The following is a 24,688-nucleotide window of genomic DNA, read 5'->3' as shown; positions in this document are numbered from 1 at the left end:
TTGATGTTCAGGGGCCTCCAAAGCCAACCCCACAGATACTTGGGGTGTGGGAATTATGTGGTGCTGGGATTCAAATCTGGGTCAGGCACATGCAAAATACAAACCTTAATCCCTGCTCTGACTCTCCACTCCTTTTCCCCCATTCCATGTTGTTTCAGTGGCGACTTGTTTTTATGGTGGAGTCTGAAAAAAAAGGAGGAAGGAGCGTATGAGATACAAATGCTCTTAACTGCTCTTAACATGCAGTTAACCAGGACAAATCTTTACATGAAGATAATTCTTCATAGGCTGGTGGGGGAAATGGGAAACAAGGCTTGGGCACAACATTTCCTCTCGTGCAAACCCCTGAACGGAGGGAGCCCTCTCATCCCAATTAGACAGACTCCCCCGGGGCTCAGAACTTTCCACCAGCAGTTCGGTCTCTATGGCGATGCGCAGCTGCTGAAGCGAATGCTTGTGTGACACAGACCCTCGGCTGACCACGGGCACAGGGCCTGGGGCAGAAAACTGCTCAGAATCTTCTGGGGGCATCCCTTCTCCACCTGATCTGTAGTGTGCAGAGCCGCCAGGGGAACCCCACTTGCTCAGGAAAGTAGGAGCCCCACACCGACAGGTGGCACATCCTGACCTCTGCCTGCAGCCACCGGGGCTGACTCCCACTGGAACCCCACTTCTTTGCTGCTAAAGCGGCAGCCTTGGGGCACCCTCCAAGGGCATGAGTCAGGTGCAAAGAGTCCACTGGCCTCTGCACTCATGCAGCCTTTCAGCATCCCGGTGCAAATCACACTGCAGGGCAGCCGCAGGCGCCAAGGGAGGTAAGTCCTTTCCGCGACTCAAAGCAGAACCAGGGGTTACAAACCGTGGGTTTCTGGGTTTGAATTTGATCTTCACCAAGGGGCCCCAGCTCTTTTTTTAAATTTATTTATTTAAACACCATGATTACAAGGTTGTTCATAATAAAGTCCCACCCAGATAAAGTTGTTCATGATTGAGTTACAGTCATACAATGTTTAACAACCTTTACCAATGTGCATTTCCCACCACCAATGTCTAGTTTCCCTCTCACCTTCCCTGATGCCCTTCTCTCTCTCTCTCTCTCTCTCTCTCTCTCTCTCTCTCTCTCTCTCTCTCTCTCTCTCTCTCTCTCTCTCTCTCTCTCTCTCTCTCTCTCTCTCTCCCCCTCCCCTCCCCTCCCCGTTTTCTTTTGTGAGATTGTGGTTTGTCCTACTGCTAATGAAGGGGTCCATGAATGTCCTTTTCATATTAGACCTTCTCTACTCTTTTTTTTTTGGGGGGGGGGTTGGTCACACCCGGCAGCACTCAGGGGTTACTCCTGGCTCCACGCTCAGAAATCGCTCCTGGCAGGCTCGGGGGACCGTATGGGATGCCGGGATTTGAACCAATGGCCTTCTGCATGAAAAGCAAACGCCTTACCTCCACGCTATCTCTCTAGCCCTAGACCTTCTCTACTCTAACTGCACTCTCTGCTCTTTGTGGCAAGCTACCTACCCCCAGCTCTTTAAAACTCACTTTTAAGGACCAGAGAGCTAAAACAGGGGTTAAGGCACTTGCCTTGCCCATGGATGATAGTGGATCACTCTTCCAACACTGAAGAGGTGCCTTGAGTATTGTCTGGATCAAGTCCTGAACACAGCCAGATGTAAGCCCTGAACACCAGTGACTCCCTCAAATCCCAAAGTCCCTGGCCTTCACCTTTGTTTGATCCTCAGCACCAGGACAGGTCCTTCTTCCCCACAGTCCCTAAATAGATACTCAATAAACACTTTTGGGTTGAGCAAAGAACAGAGGACACCTTCGCCAGCATTGAGTTCCATTGGTGAAGTCTGCAATAACTTCAAGTCAGAGTGTGGTTTCAATCCCAGTTCCAGAATTTAACTGGCTAAGCACAGTCATTTCTCCTCTCTCTATCTCATGCCCTTTTCTGTGAAATGGGCTGGGCAGTAAGATCATCTCTAGCTGATCTCTCTAGACCATTCCATTATGCTCTCATTGGATACATAATCCTTAACCACCCTCTTTAGGGGAAAAAGGAGGTTCCATTCTCTTTTATTTTCACCAGGATAAAGCTATGCAGAGAGGGCAGAGAGTCAACCTGGAGTGAAACTGCACTCTGGCTGCCCCCTCACCCAACTGCCAAAGGGCAACAACCAGGCCCCTGGCCTGGAGAACCTGAGAAAAGAGCAATGCCAGCAAGTGGTGAGGAATGAAGTTGTCAAAGTAGTCTTTCAGGGGCTCAAGAGGATTTGGGAGGCGCCAGAGAGATAGCATGGAGGTAGGGTGTTTGCCTTACATGCAAACAAATCCTGGCATCCCATATAGCCCCCGATATGATTTCTGAGCTTAGAGCCAGAAGTAACCCTGAGCGCTGCCAGGTGCCAGGTGTGACAAAAAAAAAAAAAAAAAAAAAGGATTTGGGAGCAAGAGAAGTGAAAACATTAAGATCTCTTCTGTCAGCACATTACAGAGAAGGAACGAAAGAGAATGAGTAACTTCCTGGACAAAGGAGCGCAGGAAGAGAAAAGAACACACAGACTATAGAGGTAGATAAGAAAGCAGTAGAGACAAATTACTTGTCTCCCAGAAATGAATTCAATTCATGTCTCCCTGAAAAGGCTAAGTCACCCTATGCCAGAGGATCTAACATCAAATGTGCCAGGGAACACGTTTTAGTGCCTTAATGCCTGATTCATAACCCAATTACCTTCATGTCAGACCAGTCTTCTTGTCCCCCAAGCAATACAGGATCCCATTTTCATTCCTGAAATGAGAAATTGGATAATTGCTCTTTTTTCTTGCCAAGCTTGGTGAACTGTGTTGACTTTACTCTTCATTTGGTGTTTCAAAAGAAGTGGTGGCATAATTTTGTAATTAAAAAACAAAAGGGGGAAAATGAATGACCCAAATCTCCTCTGTATCACAACAGATTATAGGAGAATAAGCCATTTAATATGTTTAGTATTAAGCTAATATTAAATGTTAAGAACTTATATACTTGTGTGGAACAAGTAACAGAAGATTGATCAAAGTTGAATAACTCTCTAAGCAAGCCTTCTTGCTCAAGGAGGAAGAAACTGCTTTTGTAGGGATTATGCTCAGATAATCACATTCAAACTCTCTTTCAGACTCTTGAAATTGAGTTTGACTCTGGCTGAGCCAGCTGGAGTCTGCCACAATTTGTGGTAGTCAAGGCTACTATCCAGGAGACTTACAGAGGGGATGGGAACCTGACTATGAACAAAATGAGTTAGACATGGAGATGCCTTGTTGACAGAGAGGAACAAAAATATTATACAGGGATGAGAGGGTTAATGAATACTTGGTACATGGGAGACCCAAATTCAATCTCAATATTGCATGGTCTCACAGCCCCTTCCTGGAATCACTGGGGTTCGCCATACTCCAGTAATATGCAGGAAATACCCCTTTATCACCATTAGGAGTGGGCCACCCCCCAAAAAATTTTTTACACTCTTCTTACCAGCTAGAGAGCAAAATTATATCATAAGTGCTTTGAAGACTTTGGATAAAAAGAGCTTATAGATACCACAAAGTTAATTATAGGGTTGTTTATGGGTCCAGAAAGCTGGAAACAGTTAAGGAAATTATGACCTGCTCAATTGATGGAATATTACATAACTGATAGCATTACAAAGAATTATTAGGGAGTGGGAAAATGTTGATTCTATTAAATGAAAAAAATAAAAGAACCAACACGCACAGACACAAACTAAACACTATTCAGTGCGATTTCATTCTATTTAAAACAATATAGAAGAGGGGAAATAATCCAGTACATGCACAGTAATTATCCCTGAGTGGTATAATTGGGAATTTTTGTTCTTTTCTTTATTCTTCTTCATATTTTCCAAGATTCAGAAATTGAGCTTATAAAAATACACTGCTTTCACAAAGCCTTTGACATTTGTTAAAGCTTTCTAATGGCTTAGTTGTGGCTAGGACTCATAATGTTCCATGCATGTCTGAAGGAAAAAAATGTTTAAAAACTGAGGTTTATGTGTGAGATGCTGAGGGTTCCAGGAACTTTTGCAAGGCAATGCACTCTACTGCAAAGCCAAGTCATGGCCAAGAAATAGAATTTGGCTGAATTATCAATTACTGGAGGAGTATGTAAAAATACTTCATAACCAGACAGTAGATTTTGTCTGTTTCTCCCTGTAGTTTCAGTTATGAAGCAATATCATTTAGTACATATAAACTGGTACTTTTGTGTCTTCCAGGTCCATCAAACTTGTTTTAACATCTCCCTGCCTTCCAGCACCTTTGTTGTTGCAATAATCAAAATTTACACATACATGGTTGTGTATACAAGCTTGTGTATGCTTTTAGTGGTGGTGCTTACAAAGGCTTGAAAACTTCAGTTTTGGTGCCCATACAGACTTGGCAGTGGTGCTAGGAGATCACACACTTTGTTGTGGAAGTGGGAGTCCTATATGGTACTCCTGCGAAGTGGTGTGGTACCCACACAACCTTATGCTTGCAAGGCAGCCACTTTTGCCACTAAGCTATTCCTGATCTCCATGAGTTTAATGAATGTTATCTGGAGGTGCTTAGTGCTTATTAATGACTGTGTTCAGGGATCATGCCTGGTGCTACTTGAGGGATTGTGTATGATATTGGGGACCAAACCAGGGTCAACTACATCACAGCAAGTGCCTTACACCTTGTACTATTTATTTGGCTCCTCCTTAAAAAATTATATTTTTAAAATTTGGGACATGCCTCGAGGTGTTACTCCTAACTCCTTGCTCAGATATCACTTTTGGCAGTGCTCAGAGGACCATTTATGGTATGGGAAATTGAACCAGGGTTGACATGAGACCCCCTTACTGTATCTGGCCACTAATTTTAATAAAGCTTTTTAGTTTCAAGGTTTACATTAGCCAGGACCTGAGAGATAGGATATTGGGGAAAGTGTTTTTCTTGCACACAGCTGACCTAGGTTCAATTTCCAGTTTTGAATATGGTTCTCTAAGCCTCACTGGGAGTGATCCCTGAGTATAGAGTTAGAAGTAAGCCCTGAGTATAGCCATGTGTTGTCTAAATACTGCCTTTTTTTTTTTTGTTTGTTTGTTTTGTTTTTTTTTGGGGCCACACCCGGCAGTGCTCAGGGGTTACTCCTGGCTGTCTGCTCAGAAATAGCTCCTGGCAGGCACGGGGGACCATATGGGACACCAGGATTCGAACCAACCACCTTTGGTCCTGGATCGGCTGCTTGCAAGGCAAACGCCGCTGTGCTATCTCTCCGGGCCCTGCCTTTTTTTTTTGGTTTTTGTACCACTCAAAAGTGAATGTTGCCTGGAGCTGAAACCTGAGTGCATTGGAGGAGAGCATCTAAAAACTATGTGCGACTTATAGAACAAAGAATATGGTAATAGCAGTCCTCTCCACAGTTCCCAAAAAAAGTTAACATCAACTATTGTTCTTAAAAATCTGACATAGGGGGCCCGGAGAGATGTCCCAGATGGTCCCCCGTGCCTGCCAGGAGCTAGCTATTTCTGAGCAGACAGCCAGGAGTAACCCCTGAGCACCGCTGGGTGTGGCCCAAAAACCAAAAAAAAAAAAAAAAATCTGACATAGGGGCCAGAGCAATAGCACAATAGGTAGGATGTTTGCCTTGCTTGCAGCCAACCTGAGTTCAATTTATGGCACCTCATGTGGTTCCTTGAACTATCATGAATAACTTCTCGGTGCAGAGTCAGGAATAATGCCTGAGCACCACCAGGTGTGATTCCCAAACCAAAAAGAATTAAGAAAAAAAAATAGTAATCAAGGTGTTTAAATAAAGATATTACTATAAACACACACACACACACACACACACACACACACACACACACACACACACACACACACACACCAAATCCAAAGCCAATGACAACAGAATAGATACTCAATCTTCAAAAGCTAGACACAGAGAGGACCACTTACACTAGCAGCCTGGGGGGTAAAGGAGGGGGATATGGAATGCATGCTGGGAACAGGATTGGAGGGAGGACATCATTGGTGGTGGGAATGTCCCGAGTTTAATGCCGCTATGTACCTAAAATATTACTGTGCAAGATTTGTAATACACTTTAATTACAATAAAATTATTAATTAAAAAAAGAAAAAGAAAAGAAATTCCCTAAAAATTTCAGTATTTCTATATATTTTTAAATTATACATAAAAATACCATATATAAACATATATATAAATCGAGTTTTTAACTGGATCATTTAATTTAGATTTATTATGATTATTGTGGTACTGGGTTTATTTTATTATATTTTATTTTTTTGTTTTGGGGCCACACCCAGAGATGCTCAGTGCTTACTCTTAGCTCTGCACTCAGGAATTACTCCTTGCAGGGTTTAGGGGAACATATGAGATGATAGAGATTGAACCGGGGTCAGCTGTATGCAAGCAAGCACCCTACTGCTGTAACATAACTCCATCCCACTTTATATATATTAAAATGTTGTTTGTTTGGTTTTGGTTGGGGGCCATACTTGACAATGCTCAGGGATTAATCCTGGCTCTTGATTAAAGGTCACTCCTGGTGGGCTCAATGGACCATTTAGTGTGGCAGGGATCAAACCTGGGCTAGCTGTGTGCAAGGCAAATGCCCTACCATTTCACTATTGCTCCAGCCCCTGTATATTTATTTTTATATTTTTTACCAGCCTCCCCCAGCCTCTGTATATTTTAAATATTACCCCCCTTTTCCTTTTGTTGCTGTGATGATGGAGAGTTTCAGTACTGTTATATCTTTTTTTTTTTTTTTTTTTTTGGCTTTTGGGCCACACCCAGTAATGCTCAGGAGTTACTCCTGAAATTAAAAAGAATTAAAAACATTTAAACAATTAAAAAAAACCATAAACACTTGACTTCTTTTGTGAGGTCTTTTAGTGGTGAACTTGGTATGTTTCTGGATGTCTTTATTTTATACTTTAAAAATTTTTTAATTAGGGGCCGGAGAGATAGCATGGAGGTAAGGCATTTACCTTTCATGTAGAAGGTCATCAGTTCGAATCCTGGCATCCCATATGGTCCCCCCTGCATGCCAGGAGCAATTTCTGAGCACAGAGCCAGGAAAAACCCCTGAGAACTGCCGGGTGTGACCCAAAAACTACAAAAAAATTTTTTTAAATTAACCATTTTATTATAATTTAAATGGGTAAAATGAGGTTTGAGCTGTATCTGGTGGTGCTCAGGGCTTTCTTCAGGCTCTGTGCCCAGTGATAACCCTTGGCAATGCTTGGTAGGAGGGGTGTGGGTCATATGTGGTTCTGGAGATTGAACCCTGCATTATATAAGGCAAGTGCTCTACCCCCTATGTAATCTCTCTGGATTCAGCATCACGACAATGTTTCTGTCATTGGCTTTCACTCTTGTTAAAGCAAAGCTCTCAGAATTGTCCTTTTGTTAGCCATTGTTTTCAGCCTGCTTTTAAAAATTTCTTGGGTCTTGATACCTGTGACTATCCCTGTCATGTATCCTTGGGTAAATTTCTTTTTATATTGTTCTGTCTGACTTACAGAATCTATAGGTTAGTTCTTCCCCAATTTTGGAGTTTTGTTCCTTTGAGAAATCTTGCTTACAACTATTTCTCTTTTTTTTTTTCCTCTGGAATTCTGAATAACATACTGTCAGAAATGTTCACTTTTTACATTTTAAAACCTTTTTTCATTGGTGCATAAACTGTGGTATTATACTAAATATCACATATCCATCTCTTTGCTTACCAATTTTTTGGCTATATAAAAATCTCTTATTAAATCTTCCCACTGAATTTTTGTTTAGTTATTTTTTCAAAAATTCAATTGATTTAAAAGTATTGATATAGACATAATTCAGTTACCTTTCCTTTCTTCCTTCCTCCCTCCCTCCCATTCTCCCTCCCTCCCTTTCTCCCTCCCTCCTTCCCTCTCTAGAGCCCTCCCTCCCTCCCTCCCTTCCTCCCTCACTTCTCCCTCCCTCCTTCCTTCCTCCTTCCCTCCCTCTCCCTCCCTCCTTGCTTGGGTTTTTTGAGGTTCACTCCTAGGGATGCTCAGAGGACCATGTGGTACAAGGTTGAAATTGGCAGGCAAGGAATCACCTTAACCTCTGAAGTGTCTCCTAGGCCTTTTCTGAAATTTCAGGGGTGTTTTGGGGCCACACCTGGCAGCACTCAGTGGTTACTTCTGGTTATGTGCTCAGAAATCCCTCCCCTGGCAGGCTCAGGGGACCATATGGGATGTGGGGAATCAAACCAGGATCTGTCCGGGGTTGAACGCATGCAAGGCAGATGACCTACAGCTGTGTTATCACTCTTTTCTGATGTTTTAATTTTTCCTTTTTTATTTTATTTGCCTACAGATGGCTTTTGTTGTTGTTGTTTGTTTTCTTTTTGGGCTACATCTAGTGATGCTCAGGGGTTACTCCTGGCTATGCACTCAGAAATCCTAACTCCTGGCTTGGGGGACCATATGGGATGCTGGGGATCGAACTCAGGTTTCCCCTGGGTAGGCCACATGCAAGGCAAACTCCTTTTGCTGTGCTATAGCTCTGGCCCTACAGATGCATTTTTATCTCTTGTCAGATTGCGTGAAGTTTTGGGTGGATCTGATTCTGTTTAATTTTTTTGTCTCAAAGACATGATTATGTGTAGTATGACTTCTGAATAAGAGAGCCTGCTAGTTGGAACAACGGGATTCCTTCTGGAAGAGATTGGAGCTCAGCTTCTTCAGAGAAGGGAGGATTTATTTCTGTGGGTGTGCTGAGGATGCTTGAGTTATTTTTTTTTAGTTTAATTAATTTAAACATTGTGGTTACAAGATTATTAATAATAGTTTGTTTTCCCCCCACAGATACAAACTTGTTCATGATTCAGTTTCAGGCATACAATGTACAACACCATTCACCAATGCACAGTTCCTACCACAGATATCTTCAGTTTTCCTCTCACCCTCCCCATATTTGCCTCTCTCTTCTCTCTCTCTCTCTCTCCCTCTCTTCTTCTATGTCTCTCTCCCTCTCTCTTCCCCTTCCATTTATTTTCACTTTTACCCATTGTGGTGTGCAGTTTCTGAGTTCTTTTTTTTTTTCCATATTTTTTTTATTTTAATTATGACAACAAAGATGTAAAGAAGAGGACAGGGTAAAGTTACAGTGGAAGCCCAATCACCCATAAACAGCATTCTCGGTAGTCCCATCGATGATGTCCCAGCCTTGAACTTTCAGCCAAAGAGCATTTAGAAAAACAAAACTGAACCCATGTACAGTACAATTACTTGTCCCTCAATCCCCAGTTGTAGTACATACTATTTCTTAGCAGCACACAATATAATCTATAGACATTATACTTATGTAGCTCCTTAAACATTGAGGGCAAAGTACATTTCTCTAGTTCCATGTACATACTACCTAGTTTAAGTTAACCTCAAAAGTTTTAGTGGCTTGTTTTTCTTAAGGGTTAGAGTCAGGGGAACATAGTAAAAAATGGTATTCAAGTGGCATTTGTTTGCATAGGCCCACCAAAACATAAGGGACATGGAAAGACAAATTATGGTCTAAATACAAGGAGACCCTAACCCTGAAGTTTCCTGGCACAGGATTGACTCTAGGCTCCAGGCAAATTAGTTTGTTCAATTCAAGTCATCCTCTGTAGTGGCAATACACCTCCATTCCTCACATAGTCTCTGTTGTTGGTGTCATGCTTCTGTATTATTCTGCATGTCCCATATTGCAGTCAGGATGGTGCATAGCATCCTCTCGTTTCACCTCCCACTTAAGGGGCACTAGAGAGAACCATGTCCTGTAGAGCAGGTCATTGTTGCTATCAAGTCTTCTCGGTGGAAACGGAAGTCTCTTTATAAGAGGTCGATGTCAGACCCTTGGTAGTGTCTTTCCTGGTAGAGGACTGCTTCCCGCTGTTGTTCTAAAAGACCTTGGATGTTTCGTAGATAGCTTGCCTGGTTCCGGCGTGTATGGAGGATGCCCATTCTTCTGAAGCCTGTGCCAGTTCATTATATCAATGTTCAGGGTGTAAGGTACATTGTACTGAGATTTATTAGATAAGAACTTATCTGTATGTATTTTTTTTTCCCATTTTAATGTGTCTATGCAAACAAGGATCAATGCCATGGGGCATTATTGGTGCATCTAAAGGCAATAGGGACAAGACCAGAAATTTCCATGACATAGTTCAATCATAGGCATCAAACTGAGGGACAGTTCCACCAACAATCCTTACTTAACAGCTTACAAAGAAAAGATAAGATGAAAAGTGAATAGAAACATCATGGTAGAAGAATATATACAGAGTTACATCAGTTAAAGAAAATACCCATAAAATATTCAAAAGATATGTGTTCAATTTGTGTCCTTCTAAATAGTTCTGGGATTTGTTAGATATACTGTATGTCTTAGATTAGAGATAAGAACTATGTGTTACTGAAGTTAAAGAAGGGTAAATCGAGGGTACTGAAGGTTGGAAGGAGCAAATGTTCGCGCGGGGGCCCTAGCCCCCGCGCGGTTTGCAAAATGTAGACTGGTATGAGATTACCAGTGACAAACTGATATAGCTGAGCCCCTCTCTGCCACCCACCAGATCCAGCTCCACCCCCTAAGCCCAACCCTAGGCCAGTGTCCCGGTCCGGCCTGGGGGTGGGGAAACACCCAGAGTGCCCCGTCAGCTCCTCCCAGAAACCCACCTGGAGATCCGGAGGAATGGGGGAGAGGGAGGTCGTGTGACCCAATTGCGGACCCCCCTGACCCTGGGCTGGACTTAAAGGCCGCTGGCCCATGAGGGGTCTGCCAGCTGGCCGTCCATGCCGGCTAAAATCTTGCTCCGGGAAGGGAGAGAGACCTCCCAAGCCCGAAGTTCAGGGACTGGAGCCCCCCCCCCCCCCCCAGTTTCTGAGTTCTTAATGAGCTGCCTACCTCTGGGACCTGGGATTCCCAGGTAGTGAATCAACCTACAAACTCTCTGGGGTTCTCCTTAAGGTTACAAAATCTCACAGGAGATTGTAATTTTTCTCTTGCCTCTCTGGGTTTCCACTTCCACATACTTGTGCTCCTTTGGGTATTTCCAACTTTTTTTTAGAGTGTTGACCAGAATTTGCGTGCTGAATTTGAGTGTTGACAGAATCTCGCTAGCACTACAGGAATAAAAATGTATAACTAAATTTATTTTTAGCTGTTGTTATTTTGGGACCATGCCCACTGTTCTCAGGGTTTATTTACTCCTGTCTCTTTGTTCAGAGATCACTTTTGGAAAGTCTTCAGAGGGTAACATAGGATACCAGAGAGAAGAGGGCCTACCATATGCAAGGCAAGAACACAACCCACTGTACAATTGATTCAACCCTTTATTATTATTATTATTATTATTATTATTATTATTATGAATTATTTGGTTTTTGGCCCCACCTGATGATGCTCAGGGGTTACTCCTGGCTATGCACTCAGAAATCGCTCCTGGCTTGGGGGACTATATGGGACACTGGGGGATCAAACTGAGGTCTGTCCTGGGTCAGCTGAGTGCAAGACAAATGCCCTATCACTGTGCTATTGCTCCTACCCATCAGCCCTTATTCTTTTTTAGCAATGAATTTATTGTTTTCGTCTGTCTCTCCATTCCATCATGAAACAACTTCTTCACAAGGGGTCTCTGAGGTTGTTCACTTGTCATCAATTCTTGGATTAAAGCGGGCAGAAATATAAGTGACAAAATGGGGGCTGGAGAGTCAGGGGTTAGTGTTGTACATGCAAGGACTCAGCCCCCATCCCAGGTACCCCATGAGCCTTTAAGTATCATGGGTTTTGGCCCTGGTGGCCCCTAGCACTGCTGGATCTGAACAACATCATGTCATCGCCTGAGCACTGAACTATCTGGCCCACTTGGTCAAGTCTCATTGGGAGTGGTCTCTAGTATCCCTGAACTTACTTAGGAGTATCCCCTCCAAACTGGAAGAGTTAAAGATGATTCTGTAACTACCAGGTTACAGATTAGCTCAAAATTAGTTCAGAATTCAGTTGTCAGTTTTGTGTAATAGACAATATTTAACTGCAATTGGTTCTGTTTGTGGCTCTATCAATTTATTGTTGGTGATAATCAGCTCAATCAGCCTCTTTAATCCCTGGGTTTCCTGGTACCAAAACAAAGTCTCAAATTTCTTACAATATCCCAGAAAGAAAGCACAGAATCACCTTTCTTGCACTTGTCTTACATATAGCTGACCCTGGTTCAATCCCTGGAATAACAAAGGGTCTTCCAAGCACCACTAGGAGTGGTCCATGAACACAGAATCAGGAATAAGTAAGCTCTGAGTACCACTAAGTATGGCCAAAAAAGTAACTCTTTACAATCCAATACAGAGGATATGAGGGGAAAAAGCAGGAAGTTAGGTCCTAAAAATATGAAAATTTTACGGTTGAAAGTTCCTTTAAATATTTTCTTCTTTTTCTTTTTTTTTGGCAACACTGGTGATGCTCAGGGGTTACTCCTGGCTATGTGCTCAGAAATTGCTCCGGTTTGGCAGGATAATATGGGATGCCAGGGAATCAAACCACAGTCTGTCCTAGGCGAATGCAGATGCCTTATCTCTAGTGCCACTGCTTCGGTCCCTAAATATTTTCTTAATCAGTTTATATGATTAAGTTGATAAGTTATATCAATTTATCAATAGCTGATAAAATATAAAGTGAATACCTCAAAGTGCTGGAGATAGTATAGGGGTTAAGCACTTGCTTTCCATAGACCCCAGCTTGAATAAAATTCTTTTTTTTTTTTTTTTTGATTTGGGATCATATCTGGCAGTGCTCAGGGGCTACTCCTGGCTCTACGCTCAGAAATTACCCCTGGCAGGCGTGGGGGACCATATGGGATGCCGGGATTCAAACCATCGTCCTTCTGCATGCAAGGCAAACGCCCTATTGCTGTGCTATCTCTCTGGCCCCTGGATATAATTCTTGGAAGCACCAGCTGGATCACTCCTGAGCACAAATCCAGGAATAGTCCCTGAGTCTTGCTAGGTGCAGCCCCTCAACATATACACACATGTACACTTTGGAGGTGTATGTCTGGAGCTAGTAGAGTGGTTAGGGTGGCCTGCCTGGCATATCCACAGTCTAAGTTCGTGCCCCATCTCTTGTGCTGAACCAATAGTCTTGCTGGCCAGGAATCATGAATTATAGATGCAGCCCCTAGACCTCCTGGGCACCAATTGGTAGGCCCCCCCCAATTATATATTTAAAATTATTACACCTCTCCTGTCTGTTCTCTGAGGATAGAATGACAGAGGGTGAGTAAGGGGAAGGAGACAAAATTCCCCAACCTAGAGCCTTGCTCCAAAGTGGTGGTGACCACGAACAGTTGGCCAGTGGGGTGCTTCCCTGTGAAAACTCTGAAACAATCTAGATTGCTTGCTAGCCTCCCCAACTCCAGCTGGAAGTTTTGCCTGAGACATGGGAAGACAAGGAGAGAAAGAGGGAAGGCTACAGGATAAAGTATAAAGTAAGCTTTTAGAAAGAAGACAACCAATCTGGGGCTTGACTTAAAATTACATAATTTTCTTTCTTTCCATATTTTTTTCAGGCTCCAAGTTTCACTGAGTTTAGTTTTAGGCATACAGTGTTCTAGCACTTATCCCACCACCAGTGTCTCTGGCTTCTTCCCCACCCCAAGCCTGCTTTCCTGATATCACATTTTCTGTGTTGTTGGCACCATGTTTAGACATATAAAAAAGCCTTTACGTAGTTCCCTGGAGCTAGAGGTTTATCATTAAAGCTGCATTTGTTTGGTTGAAGATTTTTTGAACTTTAAAAATGAAAATAACTCTTGACTGAGATACTTACTGATGGGGGGCAGTTTGCAAACCAGTGACATTGGCCACAGGATGTGGTGAGACTGTGGCAAATTGAAGAATACACTCCATGGGGGGGGGGGGGACAGCTGTTCCTTGACTTGGCCAGCTGCTCAGGAACAGGAATGTGGACTTATGCTTTTTTTCCTTTTTTTTTTCAAGTCAGAGATGATTCTTTTAATGAGAAATTCCATGATCCTTAAAGTGTTAGCAACGAATCCTACATTTACTAAATAATAAAAAGAAGCAACAACCCACAAAAACCAACTTGAACAAATATAAACAAACTACAGAGGCCAACAAACAAACACAAAAGACCAAAAATAATAAAACCACATCTCCAGTTTGTGACCTATATGTTGGCTTTTACTACTCACTGTCCACTCCATTATGAATGAATTGATCCCAGCTTCTGGTAGCAGAAATGGGGTTGAGGGGAGGACAGAGAAATAAAGACATACAGAGAAAAATAGACAGAGACAGAGAGAGTCATTATAATAAAGTGATAATTTTATTTATTTTTTTTGTGAGGGAGACAACAGAGAGAAAAAGACAAAGAAAAAGTGATAGAGAGCAAGAGAAAGAGATGCTGTCCTTTCAATAACTGGATAGGAATAAGCAAGTCAAATCCAACTATTTCAGGATGATAATTTCAAAAGCAAACTTTGAGAGTCATTCTTTCCGAATGAAATTCAGAAGAGAATGTCAGAAACATTCCCAGAGGGATTCTACAGTATCTCTGACAGATAAGTAGGCTCATAATACTTCTTTACAGAAAACAAATGAAAACTACTTTTTTTTCTAGCTAGGGATGAAATAGCTCTCTAAAGACTTCCAACAGACAATCTGATTTAGCATTTTTTGTTCCATGAACAGTCTTTATAACAAATAATTTAACTTAGATATATGTTTATGTACATATATGTAAACATATATAATTTTTTCTTTGAAGCACTGTGATTTGCCATACTGTTATGAGAGTGTTTCATGTAACGTCTTTATCCCCTTTTCCAGGGCGTCCTCCTTATTCCACCAGGAGAGGCATATGTTTGGAGCCAAACCCAATAGCATTCAGGAGTTACTCCTGGCTTTGTGCTCAGAAATTATTCCTGGCATGCTCAGGGGAATCATATGGGATGTTGGGGATCAAACCTGGATCTGCCACGTGCAAGGCAAACATCCTACTCATTGTAGTAATTCTTTGGTACCATGCGTGTCATTTTTGTTTGTTTTATGGGTCACACCAGGAGTTGCTCAGGATTTATTCCTGGCTCTGCATTCAGAGATCACTTTGCAGGGGTCAAGGGACCATCTGTGGTACCAAAGATTAAACTGAGGTCATCTGCATGAAAGGCAAGTGCCCTACCCACTGTACAATTGCTCCATCACTAGAGAAGACTTTTGATTATACCCTGATTGTGAATTCTCATGGTTTCATCAGACCTGCTCACATTCCCCAGTGGGACAGCAAAAGAGGTTTTCCTTGTTCTCTTGTCACCATGACTGATGAATGTTCCTATGTTCTTCCGAGATTAATGACCTATCTCCTCACTTTCCCTGTAGGACAGCACCTTTGACCTCTGCAAGAAGGGGAACTCTAGAGTCAAATGGAGACCCACCAGATACACACCCAAAGCTGCCGTCCAGTGCTGGAGAGGACCGTGCTATGCTGCTAGGGTTTGCAATGATGGGTTCATCCATAATCATGTTCTTCTTGCTTGGAACTACAATCCTAAAGCCTTTCATGCTCAGGTAAGGAAGAAAGAAAGAAAGAAGACTAAAAATTTCCAAGTCACATCAGCACTGTGCCCATGAGAAAGGAGGGAGGTTAGTTTGCTTTCTGCTTCCAGACAGCTCTCCTGTGTACTGTCAGGAAAAGAAAGGAAGAGTCACTCACCCATTCTTCTCTGGGGTGAGGGTGGGTACAGCCGATGTGGAGGAAGAAGTGGAAAGAAGCATATTGCTTTGAAATTCCCTAACTCTGATTCAACAAGTTATCTAACAAATAACTACAAACCAGATAATCAATAAATTCCTGTTTAACATGCAGCTTTAAACCAGATATTTGATAATTTCTGCTTAACATGCTTTAATCAGGGAAGAGTTTATGTAAATAGTCTACATCATCACAATAAAAGTTATTGAGTTAAACTGCTTTGAGCTCAATGATGTCTACCTGACATAATAGCTGCTCAGTTAATTTTCTTTCTTTTTCCCTCTCTCCCTCCTTCTCTCCCTCTCTCCCTCTCTCCCTCACTCCCTTCCTTCCTTCCCTCCTACCTTCCTTCCTTCCTTCCTCCCTCCCTCCCTCCCTCCCTTCCTTCCTTCCTTCCTCCCCTTCCTCCCTTCCTTCCTTCCTTCCTTCCTTCCTTCCTTCCTTCCTTCCTTCCTTCCTTCCTTCCTTCCTTCCTTCCTCCCTCCCTCCCTCCCTCCCTCCCTCCCTTCCTTCCTTCCTTCCTTCCTTCCTTCCTTCCTTCCTTCCTTCCTTCCTTCCTTCCTTCCTTCCTTCCTCCCTTCCTCCCTCCCTCCCTCCCTCCCTCCCTCCTTCCCTCCTTCCCTCCTTCCCTCCTTCCTTCCTTCCTTCCTTCCTTCCTTCCTTCCTTCCTTCCTTCCTTCCTTCCTTCCTTCCTTCCTTCCTTCCTTCCTTCCTTCCTTCCTTCCTGTCCAGGGCCTCACACACATGGTATGTGTTCTACTGCCCTATATCCTTCCTTTGAAAAAATAATCCTATTAAAAACATGTAATGAAATACCATTTATTAAAAATATTGACTCTATTTCATCCTTTTGAACTTAAGCAAACCCAAGTTGGAAGCTTAATTTTATTATTTAATAATAAAACAAGTGAGAATAAATTACCCAGTGTCACAGAGCTAGTGAAGATTCAGCTTATTCTTCCCACATAAAGCTCCTTGCTTTATTAAAACAAAGCATGCTGGGTTTGTGCGTTGGGGGGGCGGTTTAAGCATGCTGCAATGGTAATGAAACAATTAGATCAGGATAGGGGAGGAAATATTTAATTATTGAGAATCAGCTCACACAACATCTGGTGGGTTTTATTTTGTGTGTGTGTGTGGGGGGGGGGAATAGCATTACTGGGTAGAGGGAAAAACAAGAAATACTATCCTTTTGGCTAACCAAAGAGCACCAGAAAATACATGAAGAAGATATATGAGAAGAAGGTCTAGAAACTAGGTCAAAAAAAAAAAGAAAGAAAGAAAGAAAGAAAGAAAGAAAGAAAGAAAGAAAGAAAGAAAGAAAGAAAGAAAGAGAGAGAGAGAGAAAGAAAGGAAGGAAGGAAGGAAGAAAGAAAGAAAGAAAGAAAGAAAGAAAGAAACAAAGCATGATAGAAAGAAAGCAAGAAAGAAAGAAAAGAAAAAATAAAAAGGAGAAGTCATAAACAAAGAAGTAGATGATCTGCTTTTGATAACATCCAGATCTATTTCTTGCCATTTCTCTAGGCAGAGTCCAGAGAATATTACAGAGAATCTACCCATGACAGCCCATAGTGCCATGATTGGAAAGATCCCAGAGCAAACCAGATATTTTCCCTCAGAAATTAGCACCAGTTGAATCTTTCTTGCACCTGATGTATCCAGCTTAATTTATCCAGTGAGCACTGGCAGTCTTGGATCTGGTTGTGTTTTCTTTGTTGCTCTGGCTGCTAGGTAGCTCAGAGGTAAATTTGTGACCCAAGTCTCATAATGAGAAGTAATTGTTTGGTCTGCTGGTTACAGATTTATTCCTCATTCTTGATTTAATTTTAGCTTTCTACCTTCATTTTCCTGTAACTCCATTTCATACATATAACATATGTATGATATTATTTATTGCATTGAAAAATTACATACAGGTCAGATTTGATCATGGGCTTCTTTTGAGAGAAAATAGGCAACAGTACACATCTTAGGTTGAGATCAAGAATGCCCAGATTGTTTTAAAATAAGTGATATATCTGAGAGATGATTGAGGGCAAGTTGGCACAAAAGAGTTAGCTATGTTTAAATTTTACTTTTTAACTGGATTTCTGGAAATTGCTTAAATAGTTAAGTGCATATTTAAGAGCTTAAGTTTTTTATTGTTTGTTTTGTTTGTTTTTGGTGGCGCACCTGGCAGTGTTCAGGGCTTACTCCTGGGTCTGCACTCAGGAATCACTCAGAGCAGTGCTCAGGGGACCATATGGGATGCTGGAGATCGAACCTTGGAGGTCACATGCAAAGAGCAGTAAGTTTTTAACTTTGGTCTTGTGTTCTTGTGCCACCTTAAAGAACACTATTGCTTCTTAAAAGATACCAGTTATGGGCCCGGAGAGATAGCACAGCGGCGTTTGCCTTGCAAGCAGCCAATCCAGGACCAAAGGTGGTTGGTTCGAATCCCGGTGTCCCATATGGTCCCCCGTGCCTGCCAGGAGCTATTTCTGAGCAGACAGCCAGGAGTAACCCCTGAGCAATGCCGGGTGTGGCCCCCCCCCAAAAAAAAGATGCCAGTTATAACTATTCCTACTACTTGAAGACCATGTCTTTTAATAAAATGATGCACTTCATCTATCTGTAAGCAAGCACTATAGGATTCAGTTAATATGCCCATTTATTTCAGCCCTAATCCATAGAAACTCCGGTTTTTATGACAGAGTTTTGCCAGGCTTTTATATGTAGAAAAAGTGTATTCCTAGAGCCAGAAAGATAGTATAGTGGAAGGCTGTTTGTTTTCTATGCAGCTGACCTGAGTTCTATCCCTGGCATCTCACATAGATACCCAAACCTGCCAGGAGTAATTACTAAGTGCAGAGCCAGGAGTAAAAGCTGAGCATTGCTGAGTGTGGAATGCTTTCCCCCCCCCCCCCACCCTCTGCCAAAGCATTTCTTCTCACCACCCCCTTGATTCCTTAACTTGAACATTTATATTTTTTGAACTTATTCTTTAATTACTTCATATAATTGTTCATTTTTCATATAATTGTTCATTTTTCTTTTCTTTTCTTTTCTTTTTTTGTTTGTTTCTGGGTCACACCCAGCAGTGCTCAGGGGTTCCTCCTGGCTCCATGCTCAGAAATTGCTCCTGGCAGGCTCGGGGGACCATATGGGATGCCGGGATTTGAACCAATGACCTTCTGCATGAAAGGCAAACGCCTTACCTCCATGCTATCTCTCCGGTCCCTCATTTTCCTTTTTTTTTGGATATAGTAAATGAGCAAGGAACATTTCAAATAAAATTTAATTCAGTCCACTTTTGGAGCCTCGATATCATCTATACATGAGAAGCAGTGTGCTTTCTATTTTAAAGAGAATAAAGGTGAATAAGATATAGCTAAAAATCACCTAAAAAAACTGATAACAAAACATGGTAATCTCTCACTTATGTTTGAACCATACTTAAGAAGTGCTGGGCAAAGAGGTGGGGTGAATCATGAGGTGCCGAGGATGGAGCTAGACTTGCTGCATGCAAAACATGTGCTCAGACTATTGAACTATTCCTACACCCCAAATCAAACTTTCCTAGTGGGCCATTTTTTTCTTATAAGACTTTCATTTATCTTTTTGGAAGTAGAATGGGTTTCTATTTCTGTAGAGAATGTCTGACGTCTGTGTTGAATAAGGGATCTTGTGGGCCGAGGAGATAGCATGGAGGTAGGGCATTTGCCTTGCATGCAGAAGGACGGTGGTTCGAATCCTGGTATCCCATATGATTCCCTGGGCCTGCCAAGAGGTACAAATCAAGATGATGAGGCATAAGGGATAAGTTTTGAGTAAATGTGAATGTGTGCTTATGAGAGAGATAGAGAGACAGAGACAGAGAGAAACAGATATAGATACAGAAACAGAGACAAAGAAAGACACACACAGATAGAGACAGAGACTCACACAGAAACAGAGACAGACATAGATACAGAGAAAGAGAGAGAATCCTGTTGGCTATAGTGTTTAGGGTAATATTGCTCAAAGAGTGGCTCTCCAATTACATGCATATTAAAATCAGTAAAATATATTGATTTCTTGCTTTCAACTGAGAGCAAGTGAACCCAGGTCTCTGGAATTGTTGCTTTAGGATCTTTGATTTAGCAAATTTGTCATTCAAACAAACACATTTAGATTATTTTGAAATTTGAGATCTATTGAGGATCGGTGTGATGAGGAGAACCCGAAGAATACATGGGAAAAAAAACACTGCAATTTGCTGCTGGCTCAGCCTGTCTTCCTCCAGGTCCTCACACTCCTGAATGCACAGCAGTGGCCCTTAAGGTACTGGGTTTGTCTTGAAATAGATGCCTCAGATCGCCACAAAAGACACCCAGATGCAAAATCTCATTTATTCCTTTTAAAATTAAAGCACTCCGAGAGGAAGAATCGAACTGCCACTCTCATGGACACACACATCACGGAAGACTGGATGGAGTGTGCATTCACATGCGGGACGGACTGCCGAGGGCAGGGCAGATACCCGTGCCTGCAGGTGTTTGTGACGCTCACCACATTCGGGCCAGAAAGTGCTCCTGCATTACAGTGAAGAGGCTGTGCAGACCAATTCCAAGGTAATGGAGACTTTAGGAAGTGTGCCAAATGCACAATTGGATGGAAGAGTTCCAAGTACAGGGACCCCTTTCAGAGCAGATTGCCCCAGCAGGATGTTTGAGGGATAAATCTGTTTCTGGCTTAAGACACTTTGACTGGGGTCAAATGAGGATAAATGAAGCTAAATGTATTCTTGGATGGAAAATTGAGAAATCTAGTCAGGAGGGGGAATTTCTCTAATATCACAAATTGGAGTCAGCAGTTAAAGCATGAGCCAATGAACCGATTCATTTATGTTTTCAAGATGTCCTCTACGATTCAAAAATGTACTTTCAATTCATTAAAATCAAGCAAGTCACTTTAGTTGTTTTTTTTTTTTTTTACAGTTTTTTTCTTTCTTTTTTTCTAAGCCACACATGCTTAGGGATTACTTCTAAACGAAGTACTCCTGGTGGGCTTGGGGACCATATGGGGTGTCAGGCAGAGAATTCAGGTTGGCTGTGTGCAAGGCAAGCACCACTATTTCCCTATACAAATGCTCTGACCCCAAGAAAGTAACTTTTCATAGCCTTCTTAAAAAAATATTTTCTAAGGCCAAGAGCAATAGCGCAGCTGCAAGGCACATGCCTTGCACGCAGCTGACCAGGACAGACATGGGTTCAATCTCCCACATCCCATATGATTTTCCCTGAAGTCTGCCGAGTGTGGCCCAACCCATCCTTTTTTTTTTTAATTTTAGGCACTGTGGTTTATAATACAGATAATGAAAGGGTTGCATACATAACACCACACCCTTTCTCAGAGTGTTCACTTTTCTCTGCCATTGCCCCAGAATTCCCCCTACCCCCAACAAATGCCTTCAGCTCATTACAATGATAAACTTCTAACTAAAGTCCAGTTCTTGGTTTCTGCTGCTTTTGAGCATGTAATTCCCCTATAATGTTCCTTTATAGCCCACATATAATGTTCCTTTATATTCCACATATGAGATCATTGAGTATATCCCTCTCCTTCTGGCTAACTTTACTCAGCCAGATACTCTCTAGATCCATCCATGTAGTAGCAAATTCCATTTCATCTTTTTCTTATAGTTAAATGGTATTTCATTCTGTATATGTACTGTAGTTTTGTTTTTAGTCTAAAGCAGTGGTGCTCAGGTCTTACTCCTGGCTTTGTGCTCAGGACCTACTTCTGGGAAGGCTTGGGGGGGGGGCACATAGTATGCTGGAAATCAAAACTGGGTCATCTAATAAACAAGGTAAGAATCCTATCCACTATTCTATCTCTCCAGCCCTTGTACATAGTTTCTTTCTCATAGTTTGACTATTGTGAATAGCTGCAGCAATGAACATTGAAGTGTCTTTTTTTGAATAGAGCTTTTGGTCTCTTGGGGGTAGATGGCAAGAAGTGGAATTTTTGGGCCACATGAGATCTTGATTTCTAGTTTTTTGAAATGTAACCAGATGGTTTTCAAAAAGGCTGGACCAGTTGACATTTCTACCTGTGATGATTGAGAGTTTCTTTTTCACTACAGCCACACAAGCACTGGTTGCTTTTGTTCATTGTGATGTTGTGCATGTCTGACTGGTGTGGGATAATATCTCATTTGTTGTTTTTGATTTGCATTCCCTGATGAAAAGTGCTAAGAGCATCTTTTCATAAATCCTACTCAGCTAGCTATATTTCTTTGACAAAGTTTTCTGCTCATTTGTCCTCAGTCTCCCACCCCCCATTTTAATGGGATTGTTCTTTTCTCTTGTCAAGTTCTGCCAGTGCTATATTTAACTTGGCTATTAACCCATTCTCAGATGAGGGGTGGGATATCCTTTTCAAGTCTGTGGTTGTCTTTTGATTCTTGTCCCTGTTTCTTTTGCAGTATAGAAGTTTCTTTAAAAACAAAAATAAAGCTTTTTTGAGTTACACCTGGCAGATTATTAGGGCTTACTCTTGGGTCTGCTTTCAAGAATAACTTCTGGTGGCCTCAGGAGACCAGATGGGGTGGCAGGGATCACACCCAAGTTAGCTTGTGCAAAGCAAGTAACCTAAACACTAACTTCAACCCCTGCAGAAGCCTCTTAGTTTTATGTAGTTACATTTTTTTTTTTCTTTCCTTCCTTTTGCCTGGTGAATGGCATTGAGTCATTAAAGAAACCTCTTACTTCAATGTTAAAATGTTCTATTTATGCTTTCCTAGATATAACTTATGGATCTAGATCTGATATCAATGTCTTTAATTCATTTTTGACTTTGATACATAGTGCTAGAAATGAGTCTGCTTTTTTTCCCCCCCATGCTGTACTCTTGCTGGCCCCTGAAAGTTTCTATGTAACTATGAAGCTGAATTGTGTAAGATTAGCTGATGTAGGACTGGGTTTAGGCAGGTAGGGTGCCTGCCTTGTACATGACCAACCCAAGTTTGACCCCCAGCATCTCTAATCACTACCAAGAGTAATTCCTGAGTGAAGAGCCAAAAGTAAGCCCTCAACACCACTAGGTGTGGCTCTCAAACACCAAAAAAATACCAAAAAGCTGAGGTGTAACACTTTTTCTTTCTTAAGCACTTTCTTTTGGTGATTAGTTTTCTATTTTGGATGCAATAATTTATTCACATTTTGCGTAAATGTAAGTCCCAGTGTTCAGGGCTTACTTCTGACTCTGCTGCATTCAGGAATCATGGACGGACTTGGGAAAGAATAGGCGGGACCAGGAACTGAATCGAAGTCTGCCATGTACAAGGCACCTTATCTGCTCTATTATCTCTCTTGCCTGGAGCAATTATTTTGAAAGATCTCAAATATTTTTGTCTTGGCACAGTATCTCTAGTGCCTAGAAGATACAGTAATAAACCTCAAGATCTTTTTGCTTTTCCTTTGGGAAGTAGGTGTTTGAGGTCACACCTACCTGTACTCATGGCTTACTTCTCGCACTGTGCTCACAGATTATTCCTGGAAGAGCTCTGGAGACCATGTGCAGTGCTGGGGACCAAACCTGGGTTAGTTGTGTGCAAGGCAAGTGCCTTACCTGTTGTCCTATTTCTCTGGCCCCCTTTCTCCCTTTTTAATTTGGGGGGGGGAGCATACCCAGTGGTGCTCCTGGCTCTATGCTCAGGGGACATCCCTGGCAATGCTGGCGGACCATATGGGATACCAGGAATCAACCTGCATTGGTTATATGCAAGGCAAATGCTCTACCTGTTGTGCTATTGCTCTGCATGCCTCTCTTTTTTTTTTCAAATAAAAAAAAATCACCAGTCAGTAGTCCTCCTTTTCCCCTTGTTCTGCCTTCCAGGAGTCAAAATTTTTGTCTCTTTGTAGGAAGGGAAAAAAATCTCCTTGCTACACTTTAGGGAAATTTTTTGTTATAGATTAAATATTGTTCAGACAATAGATGTATTAATATGTATTGAAATTACATAAATCTCGGGGCTGAAGAGATAGCATGGAGGTAGGGTATTTGCCTTGCATGCAGAAGGACGGTGGTTCGAATCCCGGCATCCCATATGGTCCTCCAAGCCTGCCAGGAGTGATTTCTGAGCAGATAGCCAGGAATAACCCCTGAGTGCTGTTGGGTGTGACCCCCCCCCCAAAAAAAAAAGAAAAAAAGAAATTACATTAATCTCATTACATTTTGTTGAGTGGACAATTAGATTTACCAAATATGTAAGGAGCAGTATGATCCTTATGAAGTTGCCTCTTTGGGCATATCTTTAGAATAAGGAATCCTTTCCACATCTATGCTTAGTACCTGGAACTGGCATCTCAATCTGAAAGTTCCTGTCAACTTTTCCCCTTGAGCCCAGTCACTTTGGAGAGGAAGCTCCCACCAACTTTAATTGACAGGGATTTCTGATGGAAAACTGTGTCTGGGAGCAGGATTAATGTCCTCATCCTTCTTCTTCCTCCACATTCCCAGTGCTTTCACACTCCAAAGTGCCACCGAGATAGGAATGATTTACTCAACAGTGCTCTGGATATAAAGGATTTCTTCGATCACAAGAATGGGACCCCCTTTTCCTGCTTCTACAATCCAGGTAGCCAAGCTGAAAACGCCATTCTCATGAACAAGTATGACCACATGGTTGTCTTCCACTGTGTGTTTTGGCCTTTACTGACTCTGCTAGGTGGTGCCTTGATTGTTGGCATGGTGAGATTAACACAGCACTTGTCCCTGCTGTGTGAGAAATACAGCTCTGCACACAAGAATGAGGTGGGTGGCCAAGCATCCTACATGGAACAGCATCAACTTAAGCTGTGCAATGTAAGTGGGAGGAGAGGAAGGAGCAGAGAAATGTCACAATGGTGGCCAGATTAA

The 24,688-nt window shown here is 42.1% G+C and overlaps 1 protein-coding gene across 1 annotated transcript; it reads left to right on the top strand.

The window, feature by feature from the left end:
• Positions 1 to 753: 753 nt before the first annotated feature.
• KCNMB3 (potassium calcium-activated channel subfamily M regulatory beta subunit 3) lies at positions 754 to 24,688 on the top strand. Its single transcript, XM_049775599.1, is given in 5 exon segments — positions 754 to 815; positions 15,433 to 15,621; positions 19,976 to 20,336; positions 20,338 to 20,397; positions 24,290 to 24,688. Coding segments are annotated over 5 exon segments (1,071 nt in total).

The sequence above is a fragment of the Suncus etruscus genome, chromosome 6 (assembly GCF_024139225.1).
Source record: "Suncus etruscus isolate mSunEtr1 chromosome 6, mSunEtr1.pri.cur, whole genome shotgun sequence".
Classification (NCBI taxonomy): domain Eukaryota; kingdom Metazoa; phylum Chordata; class Mammalia; order Eulipotyphla; family Soricidae; genus Suncus; species Suncus etruscus.
This window is presented reverse-complemented; position numbering and strand designations above follow the sequence as displayed.